The following is a 23099-nucleotide window of genomic DNA, read 5'->3' as shown; positions in this document are numbered from 1 at the left end:
ACATATCTCTAATGTTTGAACTACCCAGCATTTTGATCCCCTGTGGACCATGTGTTTTGATTTTCTCATCTTCTTCAAAAAACCTCTGCTGTTCCCAGAGCAACAGTTGAGAGTTAATGAAGCTGTAGCATTAGCGTTCCCTGAGACTTTGAATCCAAGGGCCTTACAAATTGCAGATGAGGAGGCTTGCACCTTGCCTCTGCACCATTGTCTCGCTGCTTATTTTTAATTACATCAAAGCTTTGGAAACATGATCCCATAAATGCTTTGTGGGAATAGCGGTGAATGTGCTTGTCATGTGAAATCCATAAATTGCTTATAATCCTCTCAAGATGTTAAAAAAAGCATTAAGTAATTGAAGACAGGAAGTCCTCGGTTAATTATTTAGAGGTGTTATCAATGCTTTAAGTAAACTGGAGCATTTTCTGCTATCGCACGGAGTTGAATGCCATTGGGATCGAGGGGCACCAGCCATCATCTTCTCATATTCTCTAATGCAAACAGCATATGGCAGCTTGTCAATAAAAGACCTTTTTATATCATTTATTAGTGAACACTTCCAGTACCCTGTACAGAACAATTTGGATGACAGTTATGGCATTGTTTCACTTTGTGTTACTACTCCTTTACAAATGGTCTTGCTAATGCAGCAGGGGAAGCGGGGCAGGGGGAGACTAAAATAATTAGGGGGCAAAGTAGCAAAATCAAGCTAAGACTGCTCTCTTCAGCAGTAGGTGCTAAAACTGGAATTTATTTTCATATTTCTTTGTGCCTTAGATTACTGTAGAATAATAGGAATTAGAAATATTTTGTATTGAGTATAGAACAACAATTCACTGAGATATATAATTATATTATACACATATTTTACAGGGAATGATTTGGAACTGGGGTTGCCTTGCAACGAGTTGGGGTAGGGACATGAGGGGGCAACCACTGGCAACATTGTGATGTCACTTCTGGGAGAAACCATACAGTTTCCATCAATTCCTAGAGAGGACTGATAATACTTCCAGGTTTTCCCTGGAAAAAAACATCACACTGTTGGGTCAATTATCTTTTTTTGGTGGGGGGGGATGTATTTTTCTCCTGTCAATGCTCTTTGTCTCACTGAAAGATGGAAGATGAATTGTGACCAAATACCCCTCGTCTTCCTGTGGAATTCTTCACTTGATGGTCTGTCCCTCAAGAGTCATGCCCACAGCAGAGCATTCCACAGAAAGAAGAGGGCTATTTGGTCACAATTCAGTTACTATCTTTCAGAGAGACAAGGTTTAGTGATGAAGCCCCTGCCCCAACCAGGAAATGGGAACTAAAGACTAAAGATCCTCTATCTCCACTAGGGACTTGGTAGCCCTGTTTGAGACAAAAATAGCTTGATACTTTCCTAAAGAATTAAATTTCCAAGGAATAACCCCATCTTTTGGGTGAAACAGCAAAGACTCTTATAAACACTTAAACACTACTATAGCATAAGAACATAAGAACATAAGAACAAGCCAGCTGGATCAGACCAAAGTCCATCTAGTCCAGCATTCTGCTACTCGCAGTGGCCCACCAGGTGCCTTTGGGAGCTCACATGTAGGATGTGAACGCAATGGCCTTCTGCGGCTGTTGCTCCCGATCACCTGGTCTGTTAAGGCATTTGCAATCTCAGATCAAGGAGGATCAAGATTGGTAGCCATAAATCGACTTCTCCTCCATAAATCTGTCCAAGCCCCTTTTAAAGCTATCCAGGTTAGTGGCCATCACCACCTCCTGTGGCAGCATATTCCAAACACCAATCACACGTTGCATGAAGAAATGTTTCCTTTTATTAGTCCTAATTCTTCCTCCCAGCATTTTCAATGAATGCCCCCTGGTTCTAGTATTGTGAGAAAGAGAGAAAAATTTCTCTCTGTCAACATTTTCTACCCCATGCATAATTTTGTAGACTTCAATCATATCCCCCCTCAGCCGCCTCCTCTCCAAACTAAAGAGTCCCAAACGCTGCAGCCTCTCCTCATAGGGAAGGTGCTCCAGTCCCTCAATCATCCTTGTTGCCCTTCTCTGCACTTTTTCTATCTTCTCAATATCCTTTTTGAGATGCGGCGACCAGAACTGGACACAGTACTCCAAGTGCGGTCGCACCACTGCTTTATATAAGGGCATGACAATCTTTGCAGTTTTATTCTCAATTCCTTTCCTAATTATCCCCAGCATAGAGTTTGCCTTTTTTACAGCTGCCATGCATTGAGTTGACATTCCCATGGAACGATCAACTAAGACGCCTAAATCCCTTTCCTGGTCTGTGACTGATAGCACTGACCCCTGTAGCGTGTATGTGAAGTTTGGATTTTTTGCCCCTATGTGCATCACTTTACATTTTGCTACATTGAACTGCATTTGCCATTTCTGAGCCCACTCACCTAATTTATCAAGGTCCGCTTGGAGCTCTTCGCAATCCTTTGTGGTTCTCACCACCCTACATAATTTGGTAAAGCTCTCGAGAGCTACAGCCTACTTCATCAGATGTACCAAGTGCACTCCAGCCCATGAAAGTTTGTAAGTGTAAAGTGTCATCAAGTCACAGCTCATTTATAGTGACCTCAGCAGGAGGCTTCAAGATAAATTAGAAGGAGTGGTTTGCTATTGCCTTCCGCTGTAGAGTCTCCATTGGTAGTCTCCCTTCTTGGTACTGATTCTGGTCAGCTTCTGATATCTGTTTAAATTGGGCAATATCATGCTGCCTTCCCTCTGAGATGAAAGGTTTATGCCATGATAAATTTGAGCAGCAGTGGCGTAGTGGTTAAGAGCAGGTGCATTCTAATCTGGAGGAACCAGGTTTGAATCCCTGCTCTGCCGCTTGAGCTGTGGAGGCTTTTCTGGGGAATTCAGATTAGCCTGTGCACTCTAACACAGTGGCCTTGGGGGTAGTCACAGTTCTTCTGAGCTCTCTCAGCCCCACCTACCTCACGAGGTGTTTGTTGTGGGGAGGGAAGCGAAAAGAGATTGTCAGCCCCTTTGAGTCTCCTTACAGGAGAGAAAGGGGGGATATAAATCCAATTCTTCTTCAAGTTGCGTAAACATGTATGCATGTCTGGGGTAGACATGAATAAAGCCACATTTGTAAATTGAGTCAGACTTCCATGAGTTGTAAAAATACACAAATTCAAAAGAAGCTACAAGACTTTAGACAAATATCAAAATTTCTTGCAGAGGTTCCTATATCCTAAATGGCAATATTATCCCTATAAATTATATTAGCCATTTTTATAAACCCCACATGCAGCTAGAGCTCAGTTCTTTCTAGTCTGTTGTACTATCAGGGGTAGCAGATCCATAAGCAACTAAAAAGTGATTCCTCTTCAATGTGTTTGATGCAATATAAACTCTTCTTTTCATGCCATTTTTGCTCTCAGTAGTATATAGCTATAAATGAACCTTGCTTTATTGTAGTTATTTCCTTTAAAAGTGAGCACATCTCCCTTTAGGGAAACAGAACTAATCTGTTGCCACCATAATCTTCCCTATCATGTATTGCTGTTGAATGTTTGGCAGCATCTATGCTTTTGCCTTTCAAGTATGCAGCTGCCATTTTCAACCACTTCCTTCTATATTGGCTGTACAGAGATATCTGACCCTCTTTCTCTTCCAGTTTGTGATTAGGTTACAGGCCAGGCTGCCCCTCTGACTCATCTCTTTATTTTTCAACGTTTCACATCCCCTTCAGTTTGAACACAACTTGAAACCCTGAGTGTCATTCATTCATTGTTTTCCCTCCCTTTGTGATATGATATTCTGTTGCATATTGCTGCTCTGTATGTATGGCCACTTTAAAAAAAGCACAATGAAGCTGTCATCTAACTGGTTTTAGACAAAGGGCTCAGCCCTAAGGTTTTTTTCTCCTTGTCATAGAATTGCATTTTTTTCTTAAAGTACTTACAATGCTAGTTTAATGAAAACATTTTGCAAAGGATAGGCAAGCAGAGATAAGAAAGAGCGAGACCCATCACTGACAAGGACAAGGAAGATTAGAGGAAAAGTACAAAATGTGAACAGAAGTCTAATAGAGGTTTCTGTGCTCACAAACAGAGAATCTGGTGTCTTTTTCTTCCTTGATACTGCATTTCCAGGCTCATGTATTAGAATGAATGCATATTTACATATTTATAAACCAATTTCAAAGGCGCAGTTGGATCTTGCAATGTTTCATGATGGCAAAATGCAGAAAAATTTAAAGGAGAAACCATGGGATCTAACTGTAAAATAAGGATACAGAAATAGTAGAGGACTTGTAAAACTGATTAAATTTGGGAAATGGTTGTATTTTAATAGATTCCAATGTACTTTTAATGTGTCTAAAATTCAAGCCTTAGAAACATTTTAGATCCCGATTTTAGCAGTTAGTGACTCTTTCTGTATGCAGTGACAGAAATAAAATATTTTTTCACACAGTGCATAGATTACTTTTTCTGATTTTTTTTATTTTTATAGATAATGAACAGAACAGAAAAAAGAAAATGGAATCAAAACAGTAGTTACAGTTCATTCAAAGACAAAGAGAGCATGACTGTGCATATAATATTATCTAAAAATCAATAAAAAGTACTGTTAACTATTATTGACAATAAAAGTGATACCATAATAACAATAAAATGATGCTTATCTGAGGCCCACACTGCATGGGCCAAAAACAGTGCCTCTGGAATGGTAAAAACTCCATTCCAGGGGTGCTGTTCGCATGGCTGCCACCTCTGCATCAAGGCAGCGCTATGCTTTCCCCCCAAAATTGGTGGGTAAACACTGTTTTCCTGCCTCACTCAATGAGCACGCTTTTTGAAAACAGCATTTCCCAGCCAGCAGCATGCAACCCTGTGGGGGGAAGGTGTCCCAGGGGTCGGAGGGCAGTGTGGGCGTGTCTCCTTGTCCCTGCGGAGCTCTACAGGGTAAGTGTGGAAAAACAAAACGGTCAGTGTGGGGAAGGTAAGTGAGGGGAAACAAAACAGTAAGTGTGGGGAAGGTAAGTGTGGGGAAACAAAACTGTAAGTGTGGGGAAGGTAAGTGTGGGGAAACAAAACTGTAAGTGTGGGGAAGGTGAGTGTGGGGAAACAAAACGGAGTTCCCATACACTCAGTCCCCCCTTTCAGGGATGGTGTGAATCTCACCCCTACACACACACACTATAGGAATACCAGGGGAGCGATATGGGGGTTGATCTAATGCTGAAATATAAAAATAACAAACAATGTTGACATAACAAGCCTCTCTCTCCTCCCGTGGCAGCAGCAGTAGGAAGTGTCTTTCTGTTTGTATGTGTGTGTGTATGTGTGTGGAGGGGGGACATAGAATATCCAGCAGGCTCTTTCTTATGTCCTTATGTTCTTAAAGAGCCCTGAGGTAAGCATTCCATGTATAATTGCCCAGTATTCTCACTAATGGAAGTCAATCCAAAGATAGTACAGCACAATGAAACAGATATATTTTGTTTACCTACTTACTTTATTCATAGTTAATTGGTCTCACTGAAACTAGGTGTTCCCCCATCAAAGAACACAGTATCAGATCGAAACAGGAGAGATTTATTGTGGTGTAATGATTAAGAGCAGGTGGATTCTAATCAGGAGAACCAGGTTTGATTCCCTACCTCCACATGAGCAGCAAACTCTAATCTGGTGATCCAGATTAGACTCCCTACTCCTCCACATGCAGCCTGATGGGTGACCTTGGGTGAATCAGTTTTCACAGAACTCTTTCAGCCCCACATACCTCTTGGGGAAGAGGAAGGGAAGGAGTTTGTAAGCCTCTTTGAAACTTCTTATGGTTGAGAAAAGAGGGGTATAAATCCAAACTCTTATTTTTCATGTAATAAAGGTCAAAGATTTGAGATCACACTTTTTCAGTATGATAGTTTTCACAGGGGAAGTGCTTGTGTGGATTCCCTGTTGCTTGTGTGTCTTCTGATAAAGCAAAATGACAAGAGAAGCTCTGGATGGCAGGGTTCCCTGCAGTTTTGCTGCCACAGACCCCTGCCAGTAGAGGTGGAGTGAGGGGAAACTGTGCTTGGGGCACATGCGGACCCTGCACCCCTGCTGCAGTGCCACCCCGCCCCACCACACTCCCTCCATGCCCCAGCCACACCTCTGCCCCCCACCCCATTGGCGCTATGCCACTGCCTAGCAGTGGCCAACTTCCCCTCCCCCAGGCAATCCAAGTTTTTCAATTTTTAAAAGACAACATTGACACTAGAATACCATTATCTCAATGTACCATTGTCACAATAGGTATAAGAAGTTCTGTAACTTTTCAGTTTTCATTTTAAAAAGTACATATCTAGCTTCTCCCATTCCTTTTCCTATTTATATCTGCAATGATCCTATCCAAAGGAAGTGAGCTAGAGGCTCTTTTTTTTAAAGAAAATTGAGAGTTCAACATTTTTATTACACCTATTCCAGTACCAATAAAAACATTAGTCTAGAGCTGATTAATAAAAAAAAATTAAAAACCCACCTGGGATGTGGGGGAGGAAATGGCTTCCAATGGAACATAATCAGGGGAAATGGTTTCCATGTAGTAGGGAAAATACAAAGCCAGCCACTATACCAGGAGTAGGCAACCTTTACAACCCAAAGAGCCATTTGGACCCATTTTCCACGGCCCCAAAGATCTACCAAGCCGGAGAGGCAGTGCCACCTTTCCTTCCAGCGCTACTCTGTATGGCCTCCCTGGTGCAGCCGTCTCTCGCACTGCGGGAGGCAGCGGCGCCGGGCAGGGAAACCCCCTCTGCCCTACGGATGGCGTAGAGGGGGATGGCGGCTGCGGCCTGTCCGGTGCCACTGCCTCTCATGCCACAGGCAGTATAAAATCAGCATGAAAAAGAGATCATAAAAGCAAGAATAATAACGAAGAACATGGTGAGGAAATAATTTTCAGTTAAAAGCCAGGGCAAAGAAAAAGGTTTTTAGCCTATTGTCTGCCGTCAGAGATGTGTGACAAACATTCTATGGAATAATAAATCCTTCAACTACATAGTTTTTTGGTTGCTGTTGGGTTTTTTTAAAAAAAACAAAGGAACATTTGTGTGCAGGGGGATCTCTCATTGATTGTTCTTTTTGGATCTGAATAAATGTCTTGGTTTGGTTGTTTCCTAAAATTCAAATCCTCAGAATATTTGAAGGTTCCATTTTAATCCTAATTTGTGTTTTCAGCTCTTCAACCACACAGAAATTACAGCTTTATAGTCACAGCATGCACATTTGCTGGCTGCTCTTCTAGTCGGGCAAGTTCAGGTAGAACGTTGCAAGATGCTCCTCATGGTAAGGAGAAACATATTAATTTCTGTGAAGCTTGCACTTTTGTGCTTTATCAAAATGTGATCTTCCATTGCTAATCATATTGTGCTTCCTGATTATCTGTAGCCAGTATCTAAAAGACCAGCTGCTAGATTTCTTTTTCTCACAAACCTTACAAATATTTTTTAAAAGCTAAATGTGCTCAATTAAATGCGTGGTCCTTTGTACTTCTACATGTCTAATTTTTTAATGTTGCATGCAGTCCCCTTTTGAAACAAACAGGACACGACTCCAGTTTCAGTTCATGAACTTTTCACTTGTGTCAGGAAGTTAACAGCATTTCTGCAAGCTTGAGCCAACCAATCCCCTCTTGCCCTGCCTTCCTTTTATCCCTCTCAGGAGGTTCTCTCCCTCCTGAGAGCTCCCTGATCCAGCCTTCTAGTAGCTGGCGAGATGACTATCTCTTTTGATTTTAGTTTCTGTTTCCATGGTTTCACTGTCTTGCTAATTATATTATTTTATACCACTTTTCCACAACGTTCAAAGCAGTCTGAAAGGAGGGACTTTAACAATGAAGAAGGTCTGATAGGATATTGTCTAGGGAAAAGTAGTGTGTGTGGCAGGGGCACACCCAAGTGTAATCAGCTCCAAGGTCATCTAATTAGCATCTGAGCTCAGCTAGTGGGAGAAAGTCCTTGTTGTTGCAGTGTCTGGGCACATTGACAAATCCGCTGACTCTTAGGTCAACAAATTTTGTGGGTCGCAACTAAGTCCATACAAAGTCGCAACAATGACCATACATTTGATTGACTAACCAGGATCAGGCCAACACAGGCCTCTCAGCATAAAACATGGATCCTTTATTCTAGTTTTGTTTGTGCCTATAGCATGGTCTGGAGCTGTGGTCCAGGTATAAATCCTGTGCCTGGTATCTTGTCTTGTTGGTGGGCTAGGTAGAAACCCTTGAGTTGGACTTTGACTTCATCCTAACATCTTGATATTGGAATCAATACTTGTAACTACATCGTTAGGCTTTGTTATTTTATCCTCACTGCTCACTGCTATTTTATTCTTATTCTTGAACAATTTTAATAACTCAGTTTAATCATATTTTGTGCTATCCTTGTATTCAGAAGGCTTCAATCTGTATCTTGTACTTTGGCCTTGATTAGGTATGGCTTCCAAGTTAATTGTTTTCTGAAACTCAGCTTGTAAATGTCCAACCTTTCAAGGTTGACTTTTTTGATTTTAGTCCCAGGAGGCTCAGGGAGTTGTTTCTTGTTTTCTGACTAGAGAAAGGGACTGGTTTCAGGCTACCTGCTGAGGCATGAGGAGTCACACTTCAACTGTTTAGTTAATTGTCATCCTGGGAGGGCACTCCAAACAATGCCTATGGGCACTTTGGGGAATTTGAAAATTGTTATGGCTCAACCTGGTCTAGTTGGGGACCCCTGAGAGGAAGACTCAGATGGAGAGGAGAGGACAGTTTTGGTTCCAGATACCCAGGCACTGACTGTAAATGCAGAGCCTGACCAGTCATTAATCCCTGGAGGACCAAGTCCAGAGGCTCAGACAGAGCATGCAGACAGGGATCCACAGCCAAGTCCAAGCTCTGAGATCTCCCAGCCAGGGTCCAGCTCTGGGACACTTCAGCCTCTTCACAATGAGCCAGAAGGGACCCTCCCCCTTGGAGCAAAGCATGAGAAGGCTACGTGCTAGGTTACAGCAGAGGAGATGCAGTAGCAGATTAGCAGCCATGGGGTGAGCTGACTTGGATGCTAAGTCCTTACAGGAGCCAGACTAAAGTAATCCAACTGCAAGAGGTTACTGCACTAGTGAATGGGAGGCTGGCTATAAAAGAGAGGTTGCAGCTGAGCTATCTTGTGGCAGCAGTGTTGTGTTTCAGTTTGCTGGTCACTCTCTCTGATCCTCGACTTGTGTTTTCAATAAACAAGTGCATCCACGGGATAACTGTGTCTGGTCTGTCTGTTGGTTCCTGGGGGCCTGTTTATGACAAAAATTAAAAGTGGGTGTCAGCAAAAATGGCTACCCATATACGACAGAGCCTATTACAAAATGATTTCCATGGGGGACTGGGGCAAATAACACAATGTTGGAAGTTTTTAGGCTAATTGTTCTCCCACAGTGGAGGCAGCTGTTTCTGAATGGGTGCTCCCAATAAACAGAAAGGTGATCTCTCCTAGGCAGAATTAATCCCATAAGTCCTTTCCTCCCAGTTATCACCGCCAATCCCAGACTCTCATATAGGATCCTTTAGGAATGGGGCCATCACCAACTCCTGTCACCCTTTGCTAAAAGCATTGTATTCCCTTCTGCAGCTTTCAGTTTCCAAAGCTGGACATTTTTCATTGGTCTATCACTTAAGCTACTGCATATTCTGGTGCATGATTTCCCAAGGTGACACCCTCAAGTTGTCTCAATCCCTAGTATAGTGTATTGCAATACAAAATAAACGGTGTTTCTAGTTGGTACCTTCAACTCTAAATGCTAATTTGCTATAATGAGGAGTCTGAAAGAAAACTGGATTTTTAAAAAAAATGCATTAATGTAGAGACTTCTGTGATAACTAAATACAGTAAATACATGAAGGTAATATTGTTAAAGCTGTTGTGCTGATGTCATTACAGGAGTGTGGTCGCAACCACGTCACATCATAGTTAGTTCTACAGTAGTGGAATTGTATTGGGATAAACCAGAAAAACCAAATGGAATTATTTCTCAGTATCGATTACTTCGGAATGGAGAAGAGATTTTCAAGGGTGGCAAAGGAAGTTTAAATTTTACTGATTTTGACCTGCAACCAAACAGCAGGTAAAATTTCACAACTGTGCTTAATTACAATAAAAAAAATCACTTGTGGTCCCATATCTGGATGCCTCTAAATGGACCCTGTTGATAATGTTGATTTACAAATTTGGTTGATTTACAAATATACTTATAGTGTAATAAACTGAGTCCATACAACAGAATCTTCTTAGAACACAGAAAGATCTTTATTGAAATGGCTAGATTCATTCAAAGTCCTTGTGAGAACTGATTATCAAAGTACAGACAGACATCAAGAGAACTCCGGCCCGGCCCCCTCAGACAGATTCACATGCCTGGCCAGTCCAGTCTGGGAAAAATGCCAAGCAGAGATAGCATAACCGACAACATTCCAATCCCTTCTTCACATATAGAGTATAAAAGAAGGCAAAGAGATAGAGAACTGGTGGAAGATGCATCACCCTGAGGTAGAGGGTAAATTTTGAGGGGTCTGCTGCCATTAGAATTGTGTCTTCCAAAACTGCAAAACAGCTATTTCAGCAAGTGCTGCATAGTGGTTGGTCTACAAGATCCAGTTTATAACCCTGTTTAGCTATGAGGCTCACTGGGTGACCCTTGTTCAGTGACTTTCTCTCATCCCTACTCGTAGGAGAGTTAAGAGGAAGGAGGGGAAAGTATATATGCTTCTTTGAGATTTTTGAAGGGAGAATGGGGTAAAATTGTGATCAGACACAAATATATACATGCCCAGTACCACAAAGTCCCTACCCTCACCTGGAACAGAGATTCCCTTTCCAAGCTCTGATGGCTATTTCATTTGAGAAGTTACAGCTATCAGGAGACCTCTCTTAGCAGTTCTCACTAAGAGAGCCACCATCATTAAAGAATGTTAATATTCTCTTGTCAAAAGCCCTGACTCTCATCAGATGACACTTAGGCAAAGCTTTAGCGATTGAACCATTCAGACAGCAATCAGACAGCAAGTTGATAACAGTAAGTTAAATCTAATATTTCTAATTATGATTATACATATTTCTCTTTTTTGTCACTCTATGTGTAAAAGCTACAATAGTGCAACAACTCACATATGTAGGAAGTATCATTGGACAGGTATCTGATAAACATGAATTATAAGTGGTTTCTTTCCTAAAGGTAATCTGAAATGTAAAATAAATGTACTGCAAATAACTAAAGCAGTTGGACACTGATTCTTTTGTTTCTGTTTTTTTTCTCTTGTTATGTGTTTACAGATACGTTTATCAGTTAGAAGCAAGTACATGGGGTGGGAGCAATGCTAGTGAAAAATATGTTGTCCAAACTCCAGTGGCAACACCAGAAGAAATTTCTGTCCCATATAATATCACTGTAATAGATGCATACTCCATATTCATAGCTTGGGACAGTCCTGGTAAGCATGTGCTTTTGTGTCCTATACTGAAAATTTAAGGAATGTAGTAAACAAGACCAAGATGCTGAAGAAATGTATTTTTCCCTATCGTTGCTGTTTTGGGGATGGATGTGGAAACGGGGTATAAAGGTTGGCTCTGCTATTAGATGGGTTAAATATGTGTCAGACTTGAGGTTTGCAGTTTATATACATTAAATACACATTTATACCGGCATGTGCAAATAGATGTACACTGTTTTCTGTCTCAAGAATCAACATATCTTCAGCTGTCTTTGTATGGTACAAAAGCAGTAAGTGAAATAATGAACAGACGTCCATTGGATAAGTTGTGAATTTTAAGAAAGGGTTTAAAAATAAAACAGCCAATATTAGAATATCCCTGTATAGATCCATGTTGCAACTTGATTTGGAATATTGTGTACAGTTGTTGTCTCTACATATCTAAAAGGGCATTCCAAAGCTATAAAAACACAGGACGATTAAGATGTTTAGGAGTTTAGAGTACATTTCCTATGAGGAAATGCTGAAGAGACTGGGATTTTTTAGTTTAGAAAAGAGACTAAGCAAGTACATGGTAAATATTTATGAAATTATGCATCAGTTAGAGAGAGAGGTTAGTGAGATCTTTTCTCCCTTTCCTGGAATATTAGAACTTGAGGGCATCTAATGAAACTGATAGGCAGGAGATTCAGAGAGACAAAAGGGGATACTTCTTTTCTCAACAAGTGATTAAAATGTCGCTGAGGAAAATGGGTGACCTTTACAAGTCCCTGTAGGATCCCCAGTGTGCAACTGGGCCCACCCTGGCAACTGGCACTGTGCAACTAGGCCATGGTTTTTCTAGGTAGAGGGCACCAAGGGTAGGCTAGGATGGAAAACTGGGGAGAAGGAAGTGGTAGGTTTGCTGCTAGATAGTAATGAGAGAAAGTAGGAAAAAAAGGAGAAACTATGAGGGCTCTCAATGAGGGGAAACAGGAAATGATGAGGGAGAGGAAATTCACCCTGCATGGCCTTGCAGGTTCCCACTAATGGATTAAAAAAAAACCAGTGCCACCCCTGCATCTATACATTGTCATATGTCTGGCTTCTTTATGTTTGCAAAATATATGGGAATGTGTCAGAATGTATTTCTTTAGTTAATTATTTGAAACAGCTTTACTTTACTTTTTGTTAAAGCCCTAAGTTGTACTGCATGCATTACAAACCATTTTGAACACACACACACAAGAAAATAAAAAATAGCTGGAATAATTATGCAATTGTTTTTCAGTACAATCTTTCTTTTTATTCTTTAAATATTCCTTCATTTTCCAGAAAAGCCATTGGATAGCAAAAAGATATAAAGGTTTATATTCAATGTAAACTTACCTGAAAACATTTGCATTCAGGCCTGGAATAGTAAATATTCCAGCAATGCCTATTGAACCAATGGGTAATAGATCTATAATATCCTGAGCTGTCAATCTTTTAGTTTTCAGAAGGACAAAATCCATTATAGAAATGCTATAATATATGAAAAAGATTAAAATCTTAAATTAAACTTTCCCTCCTCTACTGCCTGGAAGGATTTAGCACCCAGAAAGAAGGCAGGTGAATTTGACTTATAATCTACAGTTGATTTCATTGGAAAATGTCTCAGACTGTCTTGGTGTTGATAATGTTTCATCAAAAGCTTTGAATATTCACTGTTATAAATATGTTTGTGTGACCTTCTTGCAGTTTGATCCTATGCAATTAGGTAGTCCTAAGGCCATTGATTTCAAAGGATCTATGACCAAACGCTCCCAAAGAATTATGTGTATATTTAATAAATGATTAGGTCTCTGTCTCCTTGCTTTTCCAATTCTTAGTCTGTTTAAACTGTAGACATTTTAAATGGAAAAAATGTAAGGATTAATTAAAATAAGTACATAATTATAAATTGTCTTCAGATATTCATGATGTATGTGTATACAAGATGTGCAAGAACTTTAAGCTTTTTTCTTCAGAGACAGTTCATATTTCAGTTCTAGATGTTAGGGACCACCAGTAAGAGATGGCCACAATTGGACCATTATTTATGGATTTTTAGACAAAAAAGGGATGTATTTAGCTGGCCATTCCTGGATCTTCTTAGGATCCAAGGAATTTCAAACATTTAATTAACATTTGAAATAGAGACTTACACATGTATGTGCTATATCTAGATCACAGAAACTCATGTTTTTCCTTGGGGAAAATGGATGAGTTCTACTTTGCACATTAATGATATTAATTAATGTACAGGAAGTAAGCTTCTCTAACACTTTCTGTGTTCATGCATATATTAGCTGATATGCACTGAGTCAATGGAAAGTGCCATCAAATCACAGCCTGTTTCAAGACAAGGCAAAAGATGTTCACAGGTGGTTTGTCATTGCCTGCCTCCTATGTAGCAACCCTGAACTTTTTTGCTGGTCTCCCAGCCGAATACTAACCAAGGTTGATGCTTAACTTCCATGTTCTGATAAGAATGGGCCATGTTCTGATAAGAATGGGCTAGCTTGGGCCATCCAAGTCAGAGCTAATTTTTAGCTTACTCCTTTAAAACTTTAGAGTTCAAGTTTGCTCTGGAATATTATTTTATATTTAAACAGTGTATCATATCCTTGAAAAATAAGCAATGGTCAGTGAACATTACTCAAATTTCAATTGAACTGGAAATGTGAGAAGCACCCTCTTTACCTCTCAAAATGTTCACTTTTTATTTCATGCTTAAAATCATTCCAAATTGCATTGCAAATATTTTGCACTTGCACACTTTCAGCAATTTTTTTCCAGTGGCTATACTTATTTGCCCAGACCATCTGACAGAAAATAATTATAGTACCTAGGACAGAGAAGGGAAGCTGTATGACTTGCCTGTCTAGTATTCTAGATTTGCTCAAATGCAAAAGCAACACATACACATGATATGCAGTTGGTTTTAAACAATGTGTGACCCTGCCTCTTATGATGCTTGCATATGTATTCCCTACAATACAGTCAACTGTGAGCATGTGTCAACAGTGGCTATCCAGCTGGTTGATATTCTTAATGCCACTGCCTGAGCAAACACAAAACCACTTGAAATACTGTTAATTTTAAGTTGAAAATAAATCATCAGTATGATTATTGGGATGCTTAACTATAGAAAAAATCATTATGAACAATGTAAATGTGATTTCTGAAGGTGTTCTTGGTGAATACTGAAGTATCATTAAAAAATAATGTAATGCCCAGTGGTCTTAATTGCATAAAAATATAAGATGGTACAGTGAAGACAGATTCTCCCTTCAAAATCTCCAAAATAGGACGATGGACTATAAACTACTTAGTTTGCCTCTGTTTCCCAGCTTAAAAATAAGACTCTTTGGATGTATTGTTGGAGGGTAAGGTAGGTGGCATTTACTGAAGGAAGAATTTGTTTCTGCAGAAGTACAATGATAGCTTAACTATGAGGAGAAATTGAGGGAGCTAATGAAATAGAATATGGCGGTATGATACAGAGATTCACAAAGAAGTGACACTGACTGCAGTATGCCATAATTTATATTTCAATCCTAAGAAGCATTACATCCTTCTAAGCTCTCTGTCGCAAAAAGGATATTTCAGAGCTGGCAAAAGGCAAGCAAGAGGATTTAGGAGGTTAGAGCACCTTTGTTTTAAGGAAAGGTTGTAGAGTCCAGGTCTTCTCAGTCTAGACAAAGACAGCTGAGGGGAGATATGATAAGAGGTTTATAAAATGATGCATGAGGTGGAGAAAGAGGATAGAGGGAGCTTTTTTTCCATTGCCATAATGCTACAACTCACGGACTCCCAATAAAATTATTAGCAAAAAGGTTCAGAATCATGGGAGAGAGGTTCATTGGTTACAGGGTGATTGAAGGGATTCTTTATATATTGAGGTAGCAAATGTCTGAATACCAATGCTGGGAGGCAGCAGTAGGGGGAGGGCCTTGGCCTCTATACCCTGTTTGTTTGGTCCTCCAGAGCAACTGGTTGGCTACTATGTGAAACAAGATGCTGGACAGGATGGACCAGCAGTCTGATCCAGCAGACTTTCTTTCTTTCTTTCTTTCCCCATATTGGCTCAGGGCATTGTACAACATTAACAAAATAAATGCAGTAAAATCCCATTAATAACCCCATTAAAATACCATAAAACCATTTAAGTTTTATAAAAACCTTATCTGTGAACCCCACTTGCACTGGTCTAAAGGGAAGGAAGGACAAAGGAAAAGGAAAGGAAAAGGAAAAACAGGAAATGGAGGGAGAAGGGGAAGCCGGTGGAGTACCATTGCTGTCCTCCACCATAAGCCTGGTGATATCACTCTGTCTTGCCAGCCCTGCAGAATTGTACCGATATTCCAGTGAGGTGTCTCCCAATTAGACAGCCAGACTGCTCATTGAAGAACATATTTGGAGAGGAAGTCTAGCAGATACGAAGGCCCCAGACTGTTAAGAGCTTTAATGGACTTACAGTGAAATCCTATGAATACTGTTCTGGGAGTAAGCCCTATTCAGAATTCTAAGTGGACATGCTTAGGATTCATCTCTTAAAAGTGTGTAACTCTGCTTAGGATTGCACTGTTAGACATTTTGGACTGGAACAAACTGATACATTCAACTACATTCAGGGCCTTCTTCTGACACTAGCAGCCTTCCTTCACAGGCAGAAGGTCTTCCTAATGAGGAAGACTTTGCACTTAGGTGAACAAAGTGGTAAGAGCCAGCCTATTTTTTTCTGGAAAATGTTGGCAATCAAATGAAGCTTGATAAATGCTCTGACAGTGAAAATTATGCCTTTCCCTATCCTATCTCAGGCTGGCTGTCAGGGACTAAAATTACAGGAGAGTTCAACCCAATTCAGGCCTGAGGGACATGGGTTAGAGGGTGTTGCAGAGGAATAGGCAGTGTAGCTTTAATCTTCCCCTCCCCATCCCCACTGCCTTGAGCAATAGGCATTAGGGATTAAGCAACATACCTCACAACAGATACCCTGGGCAGGTTGGCTCTTCTTTGTCAATTTAGTTTTATTTTCTGAGAGAGTTTACTTTTTCTATAAATGAATATTCAGTTATGCATTTAGTACATCATATTGAAATACTGTATTTCTCCCTTTTACATTCAAAGGTCAACCTCTATAATAAGGGTTGGCAGTGATTCTCCCATTGAGACAGTCATTTTAATTGATATTGTCTCCAGGAATAAAATTGCTTTTTATTAATCAAGTTTTGATGAGAGGCTAGTTGGCCACAGACTATGGAAAGAAGCCACATTTTGGTGTTGGATCCTCTGGTCTTCCATAATAAATTTAGATCATATAATCACCCATAGGATTAATTATGGGCTACCTATCCATGGAGTCTCCTTTTATTTTAATGATGATGTTTCATCAGCAGTGATGTGTCCAAATTTCATAACTTTATGGATGTAATAATTCAAAACTTCTGTCTTAACTAAATGGCAAGGTGTCTGAGCAGTGCTTAAAGTGATAGATTAAGAAAAGTAGATGCTTGACTCAACTCAATCATTATGGAAAATAAGGCTTTCTTTTTTGAAAGAGAACGCCATGGTAAATCAGTGCACAGTTCTTTACCAATATGGTGCAGGGGACTAATTAAATATATTTGCACATATCTAGATGTATAGATATGTACTGTATTTGCATAGATGCCATTTCGTAGCATTCTGTCTCATTCTGTTGAAACTCAGACAAGACCTGGTGTTTCCAAGGTTTTCCTACCCTTATAATGTTCCTACTTGCATCTCTTTAATTTTACCCATACAAGCAAATTGTTACAATTCACTTGTGCTGGAAAAAGTAAAACACTGCTCTTGAAGGATACAAAATGTGCCCACAAGGGGTGTAGTGTGTTTCTATGTCAAAGGGCATACATTGGGACCCTAAGGAATCTTTGCTATAGTATATACAGTCCCTCCTGTATGGGCATAATGGGCATTTTACAAATGCATGTGCATGTAGCTTGATCCTCTTGCAGCACAGATAGAATAAATTCCTATATGCTGCAATTGACCCCACTTATGCATTCATAAAGGCACACATGCAAGCAGTTCAAACGGCCTCTATGCTCTCCCTCTAAAGTATTGAGCCATCTCTCAGAATACAATACAAATTACATACAGTCCATCCACTTCTCCCTCTCTGCGTAGTGCAAGTTACATGTGCCGGGGGACTTACACTGAGGGGCAAAGGAATACTTACTAGGTGAGAGCATGGAGTATGTGCACACAGCATCCATTTCTCTTCATAATAAAGTCTATTCGAGGCATTCTATCTGACATTCCTAACATTTTGTTTCACGCTAGCCAGAACCCAGAGTCTAGGGTAGGCTGTTGCTGACTGATTTGACTTTTTTATGATCTCCATTGAAGTTAGTGGGATAAAATATTAGTATTTCTGGAGGAAATTCAGATCCATCATGGGTTGAAAATAGATATGAGAAAGATCTGGACTTTTTCCTTCTTGTCAGGCTGAATGAATCTTCAGATATTTATATAAGGACTGGAATTAAATAAAGTTTAATATAAGCAAGAAAGTTGATTTTCCTGATAAGGGATTAGAATAGAAACCTCTGTGCCACGTCTTGCTACTGTGGAGGGCTACAGCAGCTGCCCACTGGTGGATTTTCTCCCTTTGCCAGGGTAAGTACCCTGGTGAGGGCAAATCTGCCAGCATGGTCCTGTTCCACCTCCTTAGGCAGATTTTCCCCTCCCACTTTAGATTGGGCCGTTAGAATAGCTTAGAGGCCAACTGGTTTGTTTGATATTTGACAATAACAGCCAACAGTATACTCCAGTTTGTATAACTTAGGCCCCTTCCGCACATGCAAAATAATGTGTTTTCAAACCACTTTCACAACTGTTTGCAAGTGGATTTTGCTATTCCACACAGCTTCAAAGAGCACTGAAAGCAGTTTGAAAGTGCATTATTCTGCATGTACGGAATGAGCCCTAGTAAATCTAATGAACTTGGCTGCTGTTCATGAAAACTCATGCACAGTTTTATACCTTAAACTGACACACTTCCTGCTATAGACTAATATAGCTAGTCCAAAGGCCATTCTGGAGGTTTGATGTAAAGGATAGTGTGGCACTTCCAAATGTTAAGATTCAGACCTTAGCACTCGAGACAGAACAATGTTTGACTCCTCCTCCACTGTCAGACCTTAAAAGATCTCCAGGCCTAGGAGGAAGTTGTAGAGTATGCATCATTCCAGATTCATTAATTGTATTGGGAATGGTATGGAAGGAACAAATTATTACTTTTATTTAAGAGTTGGAGGACTTTATAGTTGAAAAATAGGATATGAATCCAATGCATACAATAAATAAGACACTACTTCTGCTGTGAAGAAGTCTCTTAATCCATCACTTAAGCTACATTATTTTGAAATGGGGAAATACTTCTCACCCCCATCTAATGCTTCCATTAGTGCTATGTAAATGCAGTAAATGCTGTGTGAAATCTGAATGTGCTGGTGATGAGTGACACAATTCTCAGGAACATTTCCTACATTAAATTACACTGACAATAGCAGCATGAATCTGATTCTGTTGCTGGAAAATTGAACTTGGCAGCAACTTGGTGTTTAGCTTCCCAAATAAAGACACTTTTAAATTTCTCTTTGGGTCTTCTGTGTAACACAGGTTCAGGAACAAAGTGATGGCAAATAGCCTCAAACCATCTCTAACCCTGAACCATCTGTCCTGAATATGACTATCCCAGATAACTTTTATACTCTCACACTAAACATTGTTGTCACTTCAGTACACTAGCTGCGCTGTGCCAAAGTTAAAAACTTAGATGGGATGATCAGAGCTGACTTGCATAGATTGTAATGGAAGATAATATTAAACCATTTATCTAAATATTTTGTATTACTAAAAATCAGTTGATTTCTATAAGTACTTACACTAGATCACTTTCTTTAAGCGGGATACAGACAAAACTGTCCACATGCAGTGGTCTTGAGAACATACTTAGCTATATTTTTAATCTTATATTGTTGGTGAAATTGAGCTTGTGTATCAAATATTTAATAAAGTACAAGAAGAATGTAACTGAAATAAAAGCTTTAAAATATAACAGAAGCAATCCTAGAGCAGTATATTTGTGCAGTAATTCAGATTAAATGAGTAGCTTTTTACCAGCTATAATATCTTTGATAATTAGTGTCTAATACAGAACTATTTATTTATAACCATGCTTTCTTTTATATTTCCTTCATCAGACTTCTTGTATTTGAAGTAAATTTTCAAATTCCTCTTCACAAAATTGCCCATTGTTCATTGTCCAAATGCAGATGAAAAAGAGGGGGACACACAGACCCCAATGTATTATTTGTTTGATTTGTCCTGTTACAGAGTCTGAACCTGCTGTGAAATGAAGTCATGGAGGAAAAAGTAGAATAATTTAACTTTTTTATTTGTAAAGATAATCAGGATTTTCTGATTACATCTTAACTTCATAAATGTTAAATAACCTATCAGCATCTAGTTGTTGTAAATTATGAAAAGGAGCATTGCTGGGAATATTAACCAACTAAATCCTTGTTCTTTAGTGAACATGAAAATGCGTTATGGCAGGTTGTCATTGTGCTCATGGTAGCTTTGACACCAAATAACAAAACTGCCATTTGCACTTAAGGTAAATTGGTTCACTTGTGCTTTCACTGTTCCTTTTATTCTGGCACAAATTTATGAATTCTGGAACTAACCAAGTTGTGTGGTTTCCCAGTTGACTTTAACAAATCTGCCTATTTCATTCCATTCACTCTTCAAAACATCAGTGTGGTAGTTTCAGACTTGAAACAGATATTTTTAAACCTATGGGCATCCATGTTTTGATTTCCTATGAACATTTACTTCTTTTGTTTTCAAAGGTATCAGTGACTATAACAAACATGTTATAACAACGCAAGGCAACGGTAGCAATAGCATCCAAAGGAAAGCCACATTAATTTTCACTGCATTATTTTTGACACGTTTTTATGTAATGTGTTGTGCTTTCTTCCTCAGTATATTCTATCAAGGCAGTCTGGTAATTGATGGTTGCTTACTTATTAGTATTTTTAGTGCCACCCTCAGACATTTGTTGCTGCTGAAGTAAAAAGTCTGACTCTCCCTATCACATTTTTATTCCACAACTACTTTGAGATGCTGAAGATGGTATAAAGTGTGGTTCTCAAGTTATTTTTATCTTTACAATAAAACAGTGAGGCAGGTTAGCTTGAAAACAGTTACTGATCCAAGGACTCCAAGTAAATTTCACAAGTGAATAGAGATGTGAACCCTGATCTCTTCAGCCTAGTTCCGTGGTGGCGAACCTTTGGCACTCCAGATGTTATGGACTACAATTCCCATCAGCCCCTGCCAGCATGCCAGCATAACATCTGGAGTGCCAAAGGTTCGCCACCCCTGTAACTAAGGCTCATTCTGCACACGCAAAATAATGCACTTTCAAGCTGCTTTCACAACTGTTTTTGCCATTCCGCACAGCTTCAAAGAGCCCTGAAAGCAGCTTGAAAGTGCATTATTCTGCGTGTGTGGAATGAGCCTAACATTCAATGAATATACTGTGTTGGCATTGTTTGCAAATAACATTCCAAGGAAGTCTGGACTCAGCAAAATGGCACCCCCTTTAAAATCTGTTGTCCAAAGTGACTGATGTTTCTGAAGTCATAGCAAAACCGGCAGGTGGATTTCCATTTAGCTGTAAAGCCTACTTACTGCCCCAGTCTTTCCCTCTCAGCACACACAGCTTCATAAGATTGCTGTGACTATACAATATAAATTGTTGTGATAATACCCATGCTGTCCTGAATTTCTTCAGAAAGAAATTCTGAATATGTCCCAGTGCTGACGTATTGAATTGTGAAATTCCATGTTGTCTCGTAGTCAAGTGAAATGTTTGAAAGATCAGTTATTGGTGGAGTGTAAATAGAGAACAGCAATAGTTGAATGTCAATACTACATTGTGGAGTAATTCAGGTCTCTTCTGGCAGGTGTTCTGTGTCTTGCTTTTCACAGGTGGAAAAAAGGAATGTGACCTTTAAATGTGAAAAGCCCTAAATACATGAATATAACTTGGGTATTAAAAATTATAAACTACTACATTGGTTCAGCAAAACAAATTTGGAAATAGTAAAAGTGAAATACATCTGAACATAGGTATTATCCTGTAAGCAGGGATGAAATGAAAACTATTTGGCAGGATGCCAGTGGTACAAAGGAGAGACAGTTTTTCAGGTGTGTGCACCTTATGTCATAAAAAGCTTTAACGTAAAACCAGCATCTTAAATTGAACTGGGAATTGGTAACTAATAAGTTCTTTCAGCACAGGTGTTACTAGTTTCATACTGCCATTCCCCACTTTCATCTCTGCTTGAAGTTTTCAAGATAACAGTTCAGTCTGGTTTATTTATAGTCATTTGACCAGGAGAGGTTTTGAGATATCTTCAACGGCAGACCCACGTAGAATGTGTTACAACAGTGCAGTCTCAGCTTTACAGTAGCATGGATCAGCAAGGCTATTTCAGCTTTTGTCAGTACATCCAGGGCACCTATTGTCATGTTACACAGTAAACTGACTGATAACCAGTGCTGCTCCTGATGCTTAACACAAGGTATATACAGTCAAAGCTTTCTGTTCTATCTTGCGCCACCGTTGTTGTCAAGAGAGATGGAATATAAATATTTGAAAAAATAAATAAAAGCTTGCTGCTGTCTGCCTAGGGAATCTGCAAAAGTAAAAAGACAAAGAATTAGAGCCATCACTTCTTCACTGTCCTCTAATTTAGAGTTGGTGAAGGACCATATATCCAAGAACAATCAACTGAGATAGTGATTGTGGTTGGTTTTCCAAGCTGTGTGGCCGTGGTCTGGTGGATCGTGTTCCTAATGTTTTGCCTGCATCTGTGGCTGACTTCTTCAGAGGTGTATCACAGAGGAAAGTCTGTTACACACTGTGTCCAGTGAGAAGGGAATGTTTTAGTGGGGTATAAATTGTCATGCCCCCGGGTGGGGAACCAATCAATAAGTGTTTGGGTGGAACGTGCTATGCAAAGGTGTGGTTGATAGTATAGTATTGCAGGTGGGGTTTTTCAGTCCAGGGAGTGATTCACATTTGCATTCCCTGCAGCAGCAGCAGCAGCAGTATTGGTGAATGCAAATCCTGTGTTTGGATGGAGTCAATTGTCTATGAACTTGGCTTCTGGTAGCCAAGCTTTTTAAAGTACTGGTAGCCAAGCTTTGTTAATTCTCAGAGTCTCTTCTTTCTTGTTGAAGTTGTCTTGGTGTCTGTGAATTTCAATGGCCTCCCTGTGCAGTCTGACATAGTAACCTTCTGAATTGTCCAGAATCTCAGTTTTTTCAAATAAAATGTTATGTCCAGTTTTGTTTAGGACATGTTCTGCTACTGCAGATTTTTCAGGATGGTTAAGCCAACAGTGTCTTTTGTGCTCCTTAATGCGAGTTTGAATGCTGTGTTTTGTGGTTCCTATGTAGACCTTTCCACAGCTGCAGCGTATGTGATAGACTCTGAGAGAGAATAATATAGTCAGTTTTCTCCATCCAAGTTCTGCTCAAGGAAGCTAGGTCCATGGTTTCTT

The 23099-nt window shown here is 39.7% G+C and overlaps 1 protein-coding gene across 1 annotated transcript in view; it reads left to right on the top strand.

Annotated features, from left to right (window-relative positions):
- The window catches only part of USH2A (usherin), a 646790-nt gene that overhangs the window by 521409 nt on the left and 102282 nt on the right, over positions 1-23099 (top strand). The window contains exons 55-57 of the mRNA XM_048504848.1: positions 7188-7295; positions 9920-10103; positions 11309-11466. Of these exons, the coding sequence (XP_048360805.1) occupies positions 7188-7295; positions 9920-10103; positions 11309-11466 (450 nt within the window). The remainder of the gene's footprint in view (positions 1-7187; positions 7296-9919; positions 10104-11308; positions 11467-23099) is intronic.

The sequence above is a fragment of the Sphaerodactylus townsendi genome, linkage group LG01 (assembly GCF_021028975.2).
Source record: "Sphaerodactylus townsendi isolate TG3544 linkage group LG01, MPM_Stown_v2.3, whole genome shotgun sequence".
Lineage (NCBI taxonomy): Eukaryota > Metazoa > Chordata > Lepidosauria > Squamata > Sphaerodactylidae > Sphaerodactylus > Sphaerodactylus townsendi.
Note: the sequence above shows the minus strand (reverse complement) of the source record. Positions and strands in the feature narration are given on the sequence as shown.